The sequence below is a fragment of the Meriones unguiculatus genome, chromosome 8 (assembly GCF_030254825.1).
Source record: "Meriones unguiculatus strain TT.TT164.6M chromosome 8, Bangor_MerUng_6.1, whole genome shotgun sequence".
NCBI lineage: Eukaryota > Metazoa > Chordata > Mammalia > Rodentia > Muridae > Meriones > Meriones unguiculatus.
In genome coordinates, this window is record NC_083356.1 from 52679050 (window position 1) to 52698045 (window position 18996).

Here is an 18996-nt window from a genome sequence, read left to right on the forward strand (position 1 = left end):
AAGTGGAATCAAGACTCAAGTTTCTGGGGCATTCAAACTCTTCCATTTCTGTGTATATAGCTTCATATTTTTAATGATAGTTTTAAATATGAATGACTCTTAGTTTTATTTAGTCATCACCCAATGTTCATAGGTTATATATATTTAATGATCATTTAGCACAGTTAGAAATATAAAGCAAATTACAGAAAGGTAGCAACAACGGAAGCACCAGGGTGCTATGTGAGATGGTGAGTTTACCAGGAATCTCTTGATTGATTAAATAAAACAGAATGAGCTAATGGAGAGACAAGGCTATATTATATAAATGCTGGTTTATTGGAAGCAGCATGGGATGAGGGGGAGGAGGGAGAGAGAGAGGAAAATCACATAGAGAGAGAAAGAGGAGAAGAGGAGGAGAGACAGAAAGTGAGAGAGAAAGAGAGAGCAGGAGAGAGAGAAAGGCAGGGGAAAGTTGAAGGGGGAGAGATAGGAAATTGCAAGAGCAAAGGGCAGAAAGGGCAGGAGGAACCAAACTGTTTGGATCATGTAGTGAAGGGCTCCTGAAAGAGGGAAAGCCCCACCCCAAGGTAGGGCAAAGATTGCCAGCCATGCCCTGTAACATGTAGAAGTTGTGCCCAGTTCATGAGAACCCCAAAAGATCGGGAATAGACTCCGCTGTAAATACATGAGGGCTTTTTTATTGTATTCGTGTTCAAACATGAGACATAAATCTCCTGCAGAAACAGAGGAGGAATGTGGCCCGCTGTCTGGGGGAACAAGGTTTTTAAAGGGAAAAACCTCAAGCAGGGACTTACATGCTTTGGCGTTACATGATTGGGTAAGGGAAATTGACTTTTGAAATGATTGTTTCACTTTAGGCGCGAAGACCACAAATAGTTCTGGCCTGGTCTTATCGGCCAGTTTCCTAGCAACTGTATAATTAGTGGGCAGGGAAAGAATGCATTAAGGCTGTTTTTTTTTTTTCCCCCCCACAGGCGGCTGGACATATCTCCATTTGCTGGCCTCTGTTCAGGCTTGTGCCTTAAGTTTTAAAATAATACCCACTGATTCTTAATTCTTTGGTCTCTCATAAAGACCTAACATCCTCCACAGAAAGTTCATCTTTCTCACCAAAACACTGGAATGCTTGCTTTTTAAATTTATTGTTGCTATACCTGTGATTAAAATTTCAGCTTTGCATCTCCAATTCCCTGCTGAGGATTCAAGTATAACCTGTCTACCGACATCACCTCCTGCTGTCAAACTTCTAATTTCCTCATAACTGTTATTGAAGAGAATTTTACCTGAAGAGTATGGACCCACGTTCATCTTAATGTAAACTAGGAGTTTTGAGCATGTTCATTTTAGTAAAAATTAAAGAAATGAACAAAAACATGAATGCAAACTATTTTGTGTATTAGAAAAATTAAATTGGAGAAAAGAACCAGGTCACCCTTTTATTTATTTTTTTATATATGCTGTATTCATTGCTGAAAAATGGGAATAGTTTAGCATCAAGCTGCATCTCACTAGCATATCCAAGTTTTCTCCTGTCCTACTGACTTTTCTGTCCTTGTGATAAAATATCCTAGCAAGGGAACAAAGGGTTCATCCTGGCTTGTTATTCTGGAAGGGAAACATTTCCTTGTGTTAGGGAAGAGATGACACAAGAAACTAGAGGACTGAATGGCAGTCAGAAGTCAAATAGAGAAAAAAAGAAACAGGTCCAGACTATGAAACCTCGAAGTTTACCTCTACTGCCTTATTTATACATCAAAGTTCTACTTCCTAAAGGTTTTCAAAACTTTCCAAACAGCATCAACAACTGAGTATCAAGGGTTCAAAAACAAACCTAGGGAGGATCTTTTTCATTTATACCCATAATTCACCTTTTTTTTTTTTTTTGTTTCAGAAACTGGAGAGAGAACATTCAGGTCTGAGGTAGAGACACACCATATCTATCCAAATCTGCTTATGTTTTAATGGGGTCGGTCTATGTGTTCCAAACAAAATAATCGGAGGGATCACCATGGGCTGTTTCTCTATCACTGAATTGTGGATCCTGTCTTATAACTCAAGTGTTGTATTCTGTAAATATATACTTTAACAAGCTTCTTAGGTATGGACCAATTTTGAAATACTTGCATCTTATAATTCCTACACACACACACACACACACAAAAAAAAAAAAAAAAAAAAAAAACAAAAAAAAAAAAAAAAAAAAAACTAAACTAAATTGCAAATTTGCATGAACATTTTTTCCACATTAGCTAGAAAGCACATATACTGTTCTCCACTTACTTTTTACTTCCTGATCTCTCTCCTCTGCAAATGCTTTAAAGTATCTTTTGGAAACTTCTCCTTCAGGGAATAGGTTTTTTTTTTCCCTGTCTCTGAAGCATTGCCTTATTTACCTTTTATGTCAGAATCTTCCCCTGAGCTCAAGTATGTATTATATTTCATGTTGACTTCATCTACCTGCCTTTTACAAATTCTCTCAGAACTGTAGAGAAAATTCAATGGTAAAGAGCACTTGATCCTCCAGAGGTTCTAACTACAGATTCCCACTAACACTTATATCAGGCAGCTCATAAATGCCTTTAACTCTAGCTCCTGGTCTCTGCAGCCTTCCTCTTACCCAAGGTGTTCACTCACACAGACACAATAAAAACAATAATAAAAAAATCAATTTGTGTGTCTGTGCAGGGCAGATAAACTATTATAGATTTTAAAAATGAAAAAAAAAGGTTTTAGCAGATAGTAAACTGTCAGACATAACAGACACAATGCTTTTTATCAACAAATGAAAAAATAATTACAATAAAGCCATTAGCATAGCGTGTAGAAGCCTCAAGTTATGTCAAGGACCTTTAGACTGAATAGTCTCGCATCAATTTCTGCCAGTCTTTGTCTCCAATAAAGCAACAGTAAAGACAGTAAACATTGCTTAAATAAATATTTTTCTTGGAAAATTAAATATATTTAGTATGGAGTAGTTCCTAACTTGTAATTTAGAGATTTTATTATGAGTCTAATCTCTACAATTACTTGGCTTCATGATTCCTATCAATTCAAATATTGTATGATATTTATCCATCTTTAAAACTAGAAAGTGTAGAAAACCAAAAATACTTTTAGTAAGTAAATAATACATAATTTCCTTTTATAAGGATATTCAGGATCATCATGATCCTGAGGTAAACTGCTCTCCAAGAAAGGCAGGTTTTCTAAGCAGTGGTGTAAAACTGCTGGGGAAGGTAAAGAGGAGGCCTCCTAGTGTGATAGCTCATTTGTGTTCCCTAACTGGAACAGAATGAAGTCATTTCCTACCCTCCCACTGAGATTAGGCAAAGGACTTTTGATGACATTTGAAAGAAGAGGCATAATTCCTGGGTTGTAAAAATTGTGAGAATCTGCTTGAGTATTGAAAGATTTATATCCCAAATAGAAAGAGAGAATACTTCATGGTTTCTAAAGTAAATTTTCCAAGTCAAAGAAGGCAGGCAAGGGGCTGCTTTGAAGAAGAAGGATCCTTTCTAAAGCTTCCTCAAACTGAGCTTTGTCTAGATGAAGTAACCTTGAGCTATTTTGTTGTTTTGTAAAATCTAAGAAATAATTTTAACAGTTACTACTTTCTTTTTTTTATTTTTATTTTTTTTATTAATTTTTTATTTTTTATTTTTTATTTTTTTTATCAGTTACATTTTATTAACTCTGTATCCCAGCCATGTCCCGATCCCTCATTCCCTCCCAGTCTCTCCCTCCCTCCCTCATCTCCACCGTGCCCCTTTCCAAGTCCACTGATAGGGGGGACCTCCTCCCCATTCATCTGATCCTGTTTTATCAGGTATCTTCAGGACTGGCTGACATTCAACCAAGGACCATGTATGGATATAACCTAGAACCTCCACTCAGATGTAGCCTGTGGTAGCTCAGTAATCAATTGATTTCCCAAAGTGAGGGGAACAGGGACTATTTCTAACAGGAACTCAATGACTGGCTCTTTGGTCTCCCCACCCCCGAAGGGAGGAGCAGTCCTGTTAGGCCACAGAGCAGTTACTACTTTCTTAATTTACACTTTTAGGAGCAAGGAACACCACAACACAAAATCTATCATAAATATGGTGATATAATGGCTAATATTTGATTTCATATAAAATCATTTTATAAAAGGCTGCATAGTCCACCACTCTATTTTGTAAATATTCACATCTTCATTAAAGCTTTAATACAGCCTGTGTTAATAATGAGTCCACACAAAAGGCTCCAGGTTTGTTGTTGTTGTTGTTGTTGTTGTTTGTTTTAATTTACTCACCTTGCATCCTGGTACCCACTCCCTCCACATCTCCCTATCCCACCATCCCTCCCTCTTTCTTTTCCCCTATTTCTCTCCCCTAGTACTCAGAAAGGGGGAGCCCTCCTCCCCTACCAACTGACTCCAGCCTATCAAATCTCATCAGGACTGCCTGCATCCTCTTCCTCTGTGGCCTGGCAAGGCTGCCCCACCAGAGAGAAGCGAGCAAAGAGCAGGAAACAGAGTCCATGTCAGAAAAAGTCCTTGTTACCCTTACTAGGACACCCACATGGAGACTGAGCTACCTATTGCTTTCATTTGTTCAGGGGCCCTAGGTCCTTTCTAGGCATGGCCCTTGGTTGGTGCATCAGTCTCTGCAGCTCCCCCTGGGCCCAAATTTACTGGCTCTGTTGGTCTTTTTGGGTACTTCTTTCCCCTCCAGGTTCTCCTATACCCCCACTCTTCCATAAGTATTGTTGTAAATAAAATAAAATAAATAAATGAATGCTGGGCTATGTAATACTTATTATAGCCCTTAAATTATAACAGTGGTATTACTAACCTATTATCACAAATAATAAGACACTGATATCTGTTAGATTTTATAATTGCCTTATTTAAAATAAGGGTCGTGCAGATATTTCACCTATGATGGCTCAATAACTTCACCATGCATCTCCCAATCCCCGTCCAATGCTGTCCTCCTTAATCCTTCTCATCTGGTCTACATTCAATCCATAATCCCATGGTACTTGGTTGTGTACTTCATCTGGGCCTTTTCATGCCATTATTGGAGTCCTTCCTCTTGGCCCATGATGGGTTTTATTGGGTGTTGTTTTGTTTTTTGTTTTTTTTTCTCCACACTAACCGATCCTGGTGTCCTCCTTCCTCCTCTCTTTCCATCTGTCTGTTTTCTGTGATTCTCCTGTCCTCTCCAGGTGAGGGAACATTGGCCATGTCTACACCATTTGGTCCTGCCCATGAATAGGCTGTTTAATCAACCAATCAAATATGATAACTTAGGAAGGTTTAAACAACAAGGATAGGTTTAGACAACAAAGATAGGTTTATGTGAGAATGTGCTCTTCTGAGCAAGGACAAGATCTGGGGGACTAGTAATTAACATTAGAATACACAGCCACTAGGCCAACCCCCAACATACAAGGCTCTCTGTGCTTTGCCCAAAGATGATGAGTCTTACCATCTGTTTCCATCCCCTACTGGGTGGAATCTTTCAGAGGACAACTATACTAGGCTCCCATTCTGTTCCCTCTCTTCACCTGCTTCTGGTGTCTATTCTGTTTGCTCTTCTAAATGAGAATTAAGAGTCCTCCCCAAGGTCCTTCTCGTCATTTAGCTTTGCCTTCTTCTTTATAATATATATATTTTACAAACTCTCTGCCCTAGTTAGGTTTACTATTGCCATGATGAGACAGCATGACCAAAAGCAAATTGGGGAGGAACAGGTTTGTTTGGCTTACATTCCCATACACATTCAACAGGGAAGGTAAGCAGGATATGAAATCAAACAGAACAGGAACTGAGGCAGGCACTGAAACAGAAGCCATGGATGGGTTGCTGCTTACTGGCTTTTTCCTCCTGGCCTGTTCAGCCTGCTTCCACATAGAACCCAGGACCATCAACCCAGAGCTGGTACCACCCACAATGGGCTGAGATCAGCCTCATCAGTCATTAAGAAATTGATCTGCAGGGAAACCTACAGATCAACATTAAGAGGCATTTGCTCAGTTCAGGTTCCCTGCTTTCAGGTGATTATGGCTTGGGTCAAGTTGACATAAAAGTAGTAGGACACTCAAAGTTTAACACTAAATTGTATATGTGTAACTCCTGTGTGCTTAGAGCTCCCCATTGTTTTAAATGAAATCAGCATCTATCCTGTTTTATATGCCAAGAATCTAAGGACAAACTTTGGTTCTTTTGCATTTTTTGTGTCACATTCTGTCATCAATAAATGTTTTTGACTTTATATTCTAAATATATCATTCATCTCTTTACTGTAATAGCCTTATGTCAGATTATGATTAAGCCTTTATAATTTTGGGGGGAGTATCTTTCTTGATCTCAGAAGGTCCAAATGCACTATACATGCATGATCTATCTACATGAAAACCTTAACATTTGTTATATAATTTTTCAATTAATTATGCTTTGTTTTAATAATTTAAACTGCCATTTGCTTTTCTAATACATTTACTTTCATCATCTCCTATCTCTTCTTGGTCTTACAAGACCTGATTTGGTATTAGTCAAAAACATCATACTTACTTTTACACAATGGAATACTACTCAGCAATTAAAAACAAGGAAATCATGAAATTTGCAGGCAAATGGTAGGATCTAGAAAAGATCATCCTGAGTGAGGTATCCCAAGAGCAGAAAGACACACTCGGTATATACTCACTTATATAGACTTATAAGATAGGATAAACATACTAAAATATGTGCACTTAAAGAAGATAAACAAGAAAGTGGACCCGGAGTAAGATGATCAATCCTCACTTAGAAAGACAAATGGGATGGACAGGGGAAGTAGGAAAAAACAAGTAACAGGACAGAAGCCTACTACAGAGGACTTCTGAAAGACTCTACTTAGCAGTGTATCAAAACAGATGCAGAGAACCATAACCAAACCTTCATCAGAGTGCAGAGAATCATATGAAAGAAGGAAGAGTTAGTATGACCTAGAGAATACATGAGCTCCACAAGGACAAAATATATCAGGGCACAAGGGCCCTCTATGAGACTGTTTCTCCAACCAAGGACCATGTATGGATATAACCTAGACCCCCTGCATGGATGTTGCCTATGGTAGCTCAGTAACCAAGTGGGTACCCTAGTAAGGAGCACAGGGACTATTTCTGACATGAACTCAATAACTGGGTCCTTTACCTCTGCTCCCCCCCACCCCCCGGGAGAAGTTCAGTCTTGCTAGGCCACAGAGGAGACATGGCAGCCAGTCTTGAAGATACCTGATAAGCTAGGGTCAGATGGAAGGGGAAGAGGACCTCCCCCTAGCAATGGACTTGGAAAGGGGCAGGGAGAAGATGAGGGAAGGAGGGTAGGATTGGGAAGGAAAAGGGAGGGGGCTGCAACTGGGATACAAAGTAAATAACCTGTGATAAATATAAAAAATAAAAATTAATAAACAAAGACATTATACTTACTCAACCCTGTATGCCTTCCCATATGCTGTTATTTTATGTACAATATCCTTTATATTCTCTGTCGTGAAGAACTCTGATTCATCCTTAAAAGATCAAATTAACTGTCTTCTGTGAATCCCACATGTCCTCTAACATGAGCATATCATTTTCATAGAACTTAATTACTTTTAATATTTTCAGTTTCTGGCTTTTCAAAACTATACAGAAACATAACATCTTTGTAAGAAAAGTATGCCAAGTAACTAAACCATTTTAGAATTCCTTACAGTGAGGATACCTCTTTTCAAATCTTTATTAAAAATATGTTATTTTTAATCTTTATTCCCATAATTATTCAAATTAATAGTGATTCTCTCTCTCTTGATTCTCTCTCTCTATTGATATTCTCTCTCTCTCTCTCTCTCTCTCTCTCTCTCTCTCTCTCTAGTGTCTCCTGTATCCCAGGCAAGCCTTCACCTTACTATGTAGCCAAAGTTGACCTTAGTTACTAATTGACATGCCTCAACCTTCCATGTGCTAGAATTATAGGCTCACATTATTACAACCAGATGTTGTTGTGTTGGGTATCGAACCCAGGTTTTCATGCTTGTTAACCATACATGCAGAACTATCACTCAACTATCTCTCAAGCTTTTGTTTCTCTGTGTTTTCATTTTTGTCTTTCTTTTCATTTGGTTTGCCTGTGCCTGCCTTCCCCCCACTCCCAACCACACTCTGTCTTGCTAAATAGCCCAGCTGCAGCTGGAGACTTGCTACATTCTTATTTCTACCATCATTGGTCCCACGATCAATGAAGCTGTTATTAGAGATATGTCACCTTCCCTGACCTGGGGTTGTTTTAGCATACCACTTGACAAATAGAAACAATTTTATTTTTAATTAAGTCTCCAGAGAAACAATTTTTAAAGTTATTTTTATGTTGCATAACAAGTATGATTGATGAAGGAAGAAAGAATTGATTTAATGCAGGGATATTAGAAAACACCTCTTTAGGCCCACAGCTTCATTCCTGATAAGTATTCCAAAATTTCTTTACTAATCAAAGATAATGACTGTCATTGATATTCTTTTCTTCAGTTTTCCACCTTTAAATTTAAGGATATATAAACTTACTTTAGATATAAAATGTATATGTATTTCTGAAGTTTCAAAAGTTATTATTTATTTTAATCTTGGGAAAAATGACAGGAATATAAAATTTATTATTTTGTTGATATTGTTAAGCTTAAGTCAAATGATATTAAGCTGAAAATAAAAAAATATATAATATGCAATAATATATAATATATGATAAAATATAAATACAATAAAATTATATTATATAAAGAAAATTATTACATAATATAGTGTTTTCATAAGTATAATATACCAAATTTTTATATTTAAACAATAAGTGGCTCCTTGTGGCGCTCCTGTCCTCTCCAGGTCATACTAACTCCCCCTTCTTTCATATGATTCCCTATACTCTGCTGAAGGTTTAGTTATGAGTCTCCACATCTGCTTTGATACACTGCTAGGTAGAGTCTTTCAGAAGCCCTCTGTGGTAGGCTCCTGTCCTGTTACTTGTTTTCTCCTACTTCCAATGTCCATCCCATTTGTCTTTCTAAGTGAGGATTGATCATCTTACTCCTGGTCTTCTTTCTTGTTTATCTTCTTTAGGTGTATAGATTTCAGTATGTTTATCCTATCTTATATGTCTAGTACCTACTTATAAGTGAGTATATACCGTGTGTGTCTTTGTGCTCCAGGATCAGGGCACAGGGGGCTTCTGTGAGACTGTTTCTCCAACCAAGGTCCATGTATGGATATAACCTAGAACCTCTGCTCAGATGTAGCCCGTGGTAGCTCAGAATCCAAGTGGGTTCCCTAGTAAGGGGAATAAGGACTATTTCTGACATGAACTCAATGACGGGCTCTTTGACCTTCCCCCTGATCTCCCCCCTCCCAAGGGAGGAGCAGCCTTGTTAGCCCACAGAGGAGGACTTTGCAGCTAGTCCTGAAAATACCTGATAAACCAGGGTCAGATGAAAGGGGAGGAGGTCCTCCCATATCAGTGGACTTGGAAGTGGGCAGGGAGGAGATAGGGAAGGAGGGTGTAATTAGGAGGGAATGTGGGAGGGGACTATGGCTGTTATACAAAGTAAATAAACTGTGATTAATATAAATTAAAAAAAACAATTAATTGCTTTTCATTTTTAAATTTTTTCTTTATCATTGTTTATTTTCATTCATTCACTTTCCATCCCAGCTGTAGCCCCCTACCTCATCTCCTCCTAGACCTACCCTCCCTACTTCTTCCCCCAGTATGTCTCTCCTATAGTCCACTGAGAGGGGAGGCCCTTCTCCTCTACTATCTGACCCTAGCCTATCAGATCTCATCAGGACTGCTAGATCCTCTTTCTCTGTGGCCTGCTTAGGCTACCTCTCCAGAGGGAGGTGATCAAAGAGCTTGACACTGAGCTCATGGCAGAGACAGCCCCAACTCCCCTTACTAGAAAACCACTATGGAGACTGAGCTGCCCACGGGCTACAGCTGAGCAGAGAGTCTAGGTCCTCTCCATGCCTGGTCCTTGCTTGATTCATCTGGCTCTGCAGGATCCCCTGAGCACAATTTTGTTTTTCTCTGCTGCTCTCCTTGTGGAGCTCCTGTCCTCTCCAGGTCTGTCTATCTCCCCCTCTTCCATTAGATTCCTTAAAAGCTGCCCAAAGTTTGGCGATGAGTCAACATCTGCTTCAATACCCTGATGGGTAGAGTCTTTCTGAGGCCCTCTGTGGAAGGCTCCTGTCCTGTTCCCTGTCTTCTCCTACTTCTAATGTCTATCATGTTTGCCCTTCTGAATGAGGTTTCTGCCTCTTCCCTCCTCCTTGTTTTTTAGCTTCATTAGGACTATAGATTTTAGTATATTTATCCTATATTATATGGCTAATATCAACGTATAAGTGAATAAATACCATGTGTGTCTTTCTGCTTCTGGGTTACTTCACTCAGGATGATAGGTCCATCCATTTGCCTGCAAATTTCATGATTTCCTTGTTTATAATTGCTGAGTAGCATTCCATTTTGTAAATGAACAACACTTTCTGTATCCATTCCTAGGTTGAGGGACATGTAGGTTGTTTCCAGATTCTTTCTATTATGAATAGAGCTGCTATGAACGTAGTTGAGCAAATGTCCTTTTTGTATGGTTGAGCATCTTTCGGCTATATGCCCAGGAGTGGTATAGCTGGATCTTGGGGTAACACTATTCCTAATTTTCTGAGAAAGCACCAGATTGATTTCCAAAGTGGTTGCACAAATTTACATTCCCACCAGCAATGGAGGAGGGTTCCCCTTTCTCCACAACCTCTCCAGCATGTGACATCCTTCCGTTTTTAATCATTTTAAAGTTAGATTTTCATTAATGTTTCCTATCTTGTATTTATATTCACCATTACCAGGTGATGCTTTGAAAACTTGTTTTATTTCTGAGACACTCACTACTGCTTTCAGCTCTGCACTTCTTTCTGTAGTAGTTTTCCTCATCCTCTTGAATGTTCCTGCCTTGCTTAAGTCTGCCTATATTGCCTGTATTATACTCTGGTTTCTTTCCTGTTGCTGCTGTGCAACTTCTCCAATCTGGCATTTGTTTGACAACCCATAGCTCAAGAGACATTTTCTGACTGGCCCATCTGAGTAAAATTCTAATAAGTTTCAGATCTTCTATAGATTTTGTTGTTCTCAGAATTTTTGAATGATAATTTTGGAGAGATTCTGCTTTAATATATGTGATAAACATCACTGAACCCCACACTGAGTGAGGTCAGTACTTAGGAATGGTCTTTCAGGAAGCACAGAAGACATATCCTTGTTATGATTGTTTTTAGAGAACCCAACCATCTCTCTCTGTCATTCATTGGATGGAGCAGTCAACATGCTTATCAACGCTTTAATTTTCATCCTTCCTTAATTTTTAATTACTTCATTTAATGACAAATGCTTAAATGCTTTTCTAGAACAACCTGAGTTGATGATATAATAAAGATTTCTGCCAAACATGCTCCACATTGGCTGTACCTTTCCTTCATGAAATACTCTGTGCTGTCTTTTAAATAGTGTTAATTTCAGTGACTATTATGCATATAGGTTTGTATTTGAAACATATATAACAAACCTACATGAAATAAATTATGTAATCCAAACTGAAAGAGTGCACATTACTCATGACAATGATCTCCCTAGAAAGCATTTAGGAAATGATATTGGATTCACTAAAGGAACTGGATTTGGCTTATTAATGAACATTTCATACAAAGAGCATGTTTTATAGTTTCACCTAGCAATATTTCATTCAGGCCAGATGGGATTTTATGTCTGTAAATCCAGAGCAAGGGTAGCTAAGACTGAAGGATTATATATCTGAAGCCTGCTTGAGCCACTTCAAACTCTGTCTCATAACAACAAAAACAAACATCAAACCAATGATGATTTTCTCAAATGGATTTTTATGAAGATTTTTTTCTGTCTTCTTCAGGTTTTATATGTTTATTATCTTATTTGTCTTTTGTCTTGTTTCACATTATTGATGAATAACAGGAATAAAATTATTATGCAAAGTAGTAAGTTTCAAAATAATGTGACGTAACATAGAGACAAAATAAGTGAACAAAAATATAAACAATAAAAGAAAATTTGGTTGTTTGGTTTGGTTTGTCTTGAAACAAACAAAGGTATTGCTATGAAGTATAGGTAGGCTTCAGTCTCAGAGATCCTTTTAACAGTATTACAGTTACATTTCATCATGGTTGGTTAGAAAAAATGAAAACAACCCCACACATCTATTAATGAAAATAGAAAACATTATACGAAAGGAATAGTTTGTACTGCGTTGAGGCCTTTATTTAGATTACATTTATTATTTTTTTGCTGATATTGTACATATTAAAAACTATCTTGTAATTTAAATTTAATTCTGTGTACATTTCTTATGTGGAGCATATGATTTGGCCAGAGTTCAAATGAAGGGGAGAAGGTCAGAGGCTGAGCAAGCACTAGGTCATGCAAGTCAACATGAATAAAAGCCAATGAAAAGCATTAGGTAAATTGTTTCAGCCACAGCTTAGGCAACAGTTCCTCTGAGTGCAGAAGTTAGGGAGATGCTTTATATGGACAACTCCTGGGTATTCCTGACATGAGATTATGCTAATTTAAGCTAAGTTGGGAGATATAGGTGAAAGGTCTAGGGTAGGTATCAGGAAGGGTTGGATATGGGACTAAGAGGTAAACAAAAAAGAAATGAAGAAGAAATAGGTCTGGCTTTCTCTTTTATACTAGTAGATACATGGTCATATGATTGACCAATTCAATAAGTAATAATTTTGCATCAGTTTTTTTTTTGTTTTTTTTTTTTTTACTCAGCATTTTGCTTTTTTTTTTTTTTTTTTCAATGCAGTTTATTCAGGAACATTGAACAATCCTCGGACCCCGGGGAAAGCCAGCCCACAGCTTAAATAGCCTCTGGGTAGCCAACCCAGGCGTGCCACGGGGGCAATGCAGATAGGTCCACATACATAGAAGCAAGCCAGATCCTCAGCCTTAGCCAAATGTGGAGTTGTTCGTGACAGAGAGCACTCACCATCGGGAAGGTGGAAGGCAGAAACCAGCTCCATCTTTAAGGCATAGCATTCCGCAGCTCTCTACAGTTCCCCCTTTTTGTTTTAGACGCATCAGGCAAGAGTAGAGGTCTGATCTCTGATATTAGAAATAAATTGGGACTTTGTACAGATGTTCATTTAGGTGTCATCCACCCAAAGAGCATCAGACCCGTCCGATACCTTTTTCTCAGAGGCGGGACCTGGGGCATCAACCCGCATGCAATCAGACATGCTCTTCTCTGGGTCCAAAGCGGCTGACCCTGAGTGCAGTGCTTAGCCTCGCATCCTGAGCGTATCATTTTAGCTTTTTATGGTATCCAACCATGCTTGGGGAGAATGTCCTGCTTCAATGGCTGTAAAGGCCTGAATGATCATGGCTGCATCACACTGTTGTGAGACTCTAATCTTGCATATATACCACAGGCAAACCAAGGAGACCAACACCAGAAGGCCTGTTAACACTCCCATGCCCACCCATTCCTTCAGATGATTCATGGCTGCAGCAATCCATGGTGATAATCCTGTGGCTAGTCCTGCGTCCACTCCGGTAGAATTTACTGTGACAATGGCCACTCTCAGCTGCTCCATCGTAGTATCGAATTCTCCAGTCCAATTACCTAAAATATAGCTCAACAATTGTTTAGACAGATTTGCAGCGCAGGAGAAATTCTCATGTTGTATGCTAGTGACACAAAGTCCAGCATACTTTCATTGACAGCCAGGTTGAGCGATTTGCCATAGGGTATCAATTTGCTCCTTTTGAGAAAATGGTTTGAGACTTTCCTGGCCTACTGTTCTCTTTGCAATTTTGTTTATTCTTCTCTATAATGATATGTTAATGTTCAAAATTCCAACAGTGCTGTCTTTCTGGTTTCAGTTGTGTTTGAGTTTAAATAAATGTAAGGAATAAATACAACATTAATTATAATGTTATGTAAAAATTTTAATTTAATGTTAACAAAACAGATCAAAATGCATGTCTAGGAAATGATGGTCTGAAAAAAATATATAAAGCACACAATTTTGGCAGTTGAACCAAATTAAAAGATCACAAAGCAGGTAAGAAATAGCAGTAGAGAATGAACTAGTGATATTATAAACCCTTATTTAGTTTTCTATTGCTGTGATAATATTCATGACCAAGACAACTTGTATAAAATAAAAAGTTTGCTTGGTACTTACAGTTTTAGAGGGTTAGAGTCCATGGGCATCATGACAAGGGGCATGACAGTAGGCTTCTTGTAGGAATAGTGCTGAAACAATAGCTGAGCATTCCCAATTATAGTTCACAAACATAAGCAGGGAGTCACTGCAAATGGTGAGGGCTTTTGAAACCTCAAAATGGACACCAGTGGTATACTTCCTACAACAAGGCCACATCTTCTAATCCCCTAATCCTTCACAGAGTTCTACTCACTTGTGATTTAGCATTGCAGCATATGAGTCTATAATGGCCATCCTCAGTCAAATCACTGCATAAATGAAAATAGTGACTGTAGAATAAAAGAAGCTTATAGTTCAGACAATGTGAATTAAGAAAGTTTGACAACTTTAAGGAAAAAAAATAGAGGAAACCAAACACTGACAATTCATGTATCTTTTCTTTTTTTTTTTTTTTCATTTTCAAAATGCTTGTTTTATTTTTTTTTTGTTTTATTTTATTTTATTTTATTTTATTTTATTTTATCAGTTACATTTTATTAACTCTGTATCCCAGCTGTGTCCTGATCCCTCATTCCCTCCCAGTCCCTCCCTCCCTCCCTCCCTCATCTCCACCGTGCCCCTTTCCAAGTCCACTGATGGGGGGGACCTCCTCCCCAATCATCTGATCCTGTTTTATCAGGTATCTTCAGGACTGGCTGCAAAGCCCTCCTCTGTGGCCTAACAGGACTGCTCCTCCCTTCGGGGGTGGGGAGACCAAAGAGCCAGTCATCGAGTTCCTGTTAGAAATAGTCCCTGTTCCCCTCACTTTGGGAAACCAATTGGTTACTGAGCTACCACAGGCTACATCTGAGTGGAGGTTCTAGATTATATCCATATATGGTCCTTGGTTGAATGTCAGTCTCAGAAAAGACCCTGTGCCCAGATATATTTGGTCCTTGTGGAGCTCCTATCCTTTCCCCATCAGACTAACTCCCCTTCTTTCTTATGATTCCCTGTACTCTGCCAAAGGTTTGGTCATGAGTCTTTGCTTTAGGACACTTGCTCAACCATGTTTATAGCAGCTCTATTTGTAATAGCCAGAACCTGGAAACAACCCAGATGTCCATCAACGGTGGAATGGGTACAGAAATTGTGGTATTTTTATACAATGGAATACTACTCAGCAATCAAAAAGGAGGAAATCATGAAATTTGCAGGCAAATGGTGGGATCTAGAAAAGATCATTCTGAGTGAAATATCCCAGAAGGAGAAAGACAAACATGGGATATACTCACTTATATAGACCTATAAGATATGATAAACATAATGAAATCTATACACCTAAAAAAAGATAATCAATTGAGCAGACATGGGGTAAGATGATCAATCCTCATTTAGAAAGACAGATGGGATGTGCATTGAACGTATGACAGGAGTCTACTGAGCGCATCTGAAAGACTCTAACTAGCAGTGTTTTCAAAGCAAAGACTCATGACCAAACCTTTGGCAGAGTACAGGGTATCTTTTCAAGGTAAAAATGAAGAGCGTGAATACACACAAGCTTTTTAAAGAAAATTATCTGGAGAGTTGGCAATGGCTAATTAGAAGTTGACCTGATAAGCGTAGCTATGTCACAATTTTATAAGTATGTAACCTCTTTAAGGGGGGATATTCTTTATTACAGAAAGGATTGAGTACATACGCCATTAACATTCAAAATAGTATTAATATCCACTTAATGGATATGTTAAGAGAGTCATTTAGTTGGATTAGGTATGGAAGTGAATGCCTATCATCTCAGTACTTAGGATACAAAGGTAGAAAGATTGTGAGTTGGTTAACCTGAGCTATATACTGACTTCTGTGACAGCATAGACTGAACAATAAGAACCTGTCTCAATTAATTAATTAATCAATCAAATATATCAATCAACTAATATTGGGACTGAAAACTATTTATATAGCTTATTCTAAAAAATCTATTCTTATTGTTCTCTGGTTTAATCTTTCAGCTCCATGTGGTGGCCACTTTTCAGCTCCAAGTGGAGTAATTCTTTCACCAGGATGGCCAGGATACTACAAAGACTCTTTGAATTGTGAGTGGGTGATTGAAGCCGAACCTGGACACTCTATCAAAATTACATTTGAAAGGTCTCTGCAAATGATTTTATTTTTTTATCTTATACAAGAATGGGTAGACATTATAGTTTGCATTTGCCATTTTCCTTACAACCTCAATAAGCAATTTTATTAGAAAAATCAATTGCTGTGTCTTGAATGTTTAAGAAGGTCTGCCCCCTTTTGACCTTTCAATCTGTTCTCAAGTTCATTTTTAGTTGTTTACTGCTGTAACTGTACTGTTAAGATATGCAAGACCTTTTAGCTGTACATATGCATAATACTGAGATATGAACATATGACCTTTAATATAATGAGTTTAGTTGTCCTATATTTTTAAGGGCCTGTGAATTTAGTTCTGCTATATTTCTAAAAACAAAGAACTTATAAAAATTTTCAATACAGTCTGCCAACATAACACACTTATAGGTATTATCATATACTTACCTAAGCAAATCCAGGATGCATTCACCATTTTTCTCCCCTGGTGACCAGATTTGCCAAAAAAATTTATGATTCTGGGTATGTATGTATGTGTATATTTATATATATACATATATATGCATAAAAATTCAGTATCTACTAAAGACAAAGGCAAAACTGATACTATGAAATGGGTGTACTAGTTACTTTCACATAGAATTAAATGATGCCTTTAGGTGTGTAAGGCACTCAGCTTAAGGTGCTGTGATTTAGACAGTAGAGTTTTGTGTTCCTAAAGTCATGACAACCAGGAGTCCGAGATCCAAGGACTCTTAAGGTAGGTTCTTCTGTCTTCTTTATTTAGCTCTGTCCTCTATAAACCTTTACATGGTAAATTTTTGTTCCCTGCACTCCTGCCACCTCATGTGTTTCTGTGTTATATGTGCTTTCATGTCTTGGTCTCCTTTTCACATATATGAGGATATGTTAGATTGAATTCCACACTCATGATCTCATTTTGTCTCAGTTTCCTTTTTAAAGACTCATTCTCTGCCATAACAATCTCATGAGCTGGGGATTAACATTTCAACGTGTGGATTTGTAGGGGCATGATTTAGCACATAAACATTTTTCACATATTTAAGTCCATTATTTTATTTTGTTTTCAGTAGCATATCATGTAGCTTAGGCTAACTCAAGCTCACTGTGTAAGCTTGAGCACTCAGGCCCCTCGAACCATATTATCATGCCTAGCCTAAAATGTACATTTTAAAGTCAATATTTTGCAGGCTGAGACATGCCTATAGCCCCAGAATTTTGAGGTCTGACTCAGGATAACTGTCAAAATCATGGACATACAGCAGCTAGAATACCTTAAGAAACATGTCAATGATCTTCTGAATGTTTCAGACTAAACAGAGCACAGTTATATTAATATTTTTCTTTCCAACATTCTTCTTATGTACATCCTTTAACTGGAATGATCCTTTGGGAATCAATCTCTCTGTCTCTCTTTATGCACATGAAAGATTTTTTTTTATCACATTAAACACATCCTGTAAGGGAGGGGGGGCAGGGAATGTGTCCGTGTCAGAAGGTAACCTAGGGAAGTAGATGCTATAATTCTACATTTGAGTCTAGGGGATCACATTTAGGTAGTATGGCTTTGGCAAATGCCCTCCCCTGGAGAGTTCTCTCTATCTGGTATATGTAAGATTTTAATTGGAAACTATTTGAAGGAAATATATGTAGAGTACCTTATCTCTCCTTCTTGAAAACCCTTTAGTATTTAAAATATACCATGTCCTTTGTCAGAAAAAAATTGCCTTTTAAATGATCACCTTGTAATGACTGGCTATTAAAAGTATAGGAGTAATTTGGCAACAAGTGGATAAGCAAGAACTTCAAGTAATTAAGCGAATAGATCTTATTAATTAAATTGAAGAAATTAAATCATCACATGGAATCAGACATGCATATGTTAACTGCTTACTTCTGTGTACATTGACTATTGACCTTATAATGTGTTGATGCTTTATTTTTCTCTACAGGTGGTTTTGAGAAAGCATTAGGGAGAACCTAACACTTACTAGATTCTTTGAAAATAAGTCTCTTATTGTTTTTTTATGGCTTTATAAAACAACACTGTGTTTATTTAGCATAACTAATAATGGGATTTGTTATGACATTAACATAGATGCAATGTGCTTATTGTAGTCCCAAGAATAATCTCCTGCATCCCTCTTTTGGAAAAGTTGTTTACAGTTAATGAATGTGATTATTATAGAGTTGTGACATTTATTTTCCATTTTCTATGAGAGAATTTAAATTCAAAATGAAACTTTTAAATTAAATTTGTTATTAAAGAATAAAAACATCACACAACCAAATTAAACAAACAGCCTATACATCATAATGAACCTATATAAAGTTAGAATGGCATTCAAAAAGAAAGCAGTGAAGCATCATAATAATTTTTATACTTTCATATCAAATATATTTTGTGATTCTGTGATTAAGAGCAGACCTAGGTTATGTCTCCAGCTCTGATATCATCTCCAGCAAACCTGATGTCCTCTTCCACTGTCTGTGGGCATTACACTGATGTCCACAGTCTCACATGCTGATACACATATTAAAAATCACATATAATAAAACTTAAAGATCTTTAAACCACTATATAAATGCTTTCAGTTTATATAGAGCAGAGACCATATTTGA

The 18996-nt window shown here is 37.7% G+C and overlaps 1 protein-coding gene across 1 annotated transcript in view; it reads left to right on the forward strand.

Annotated features, from left to right (window-relative positions):
• Positions 1-18996, forward strand: part of Csmd3 (CUB and Sushi multiple domains 3) — a 1323831-nt gene that overhangs the window by 856459 nt on the left and 448376 nt on the right. Inside the window, exon 17 of the mRNA XM_060389430.1 lies at positions 16248-16386. Coding sequence (XP_060245413.1) covers positions 16248-16386 — 139 coding nt within the window. The remainder of the gene's footprint in view (positions 1-16247; positions 16387-18996) is intronic.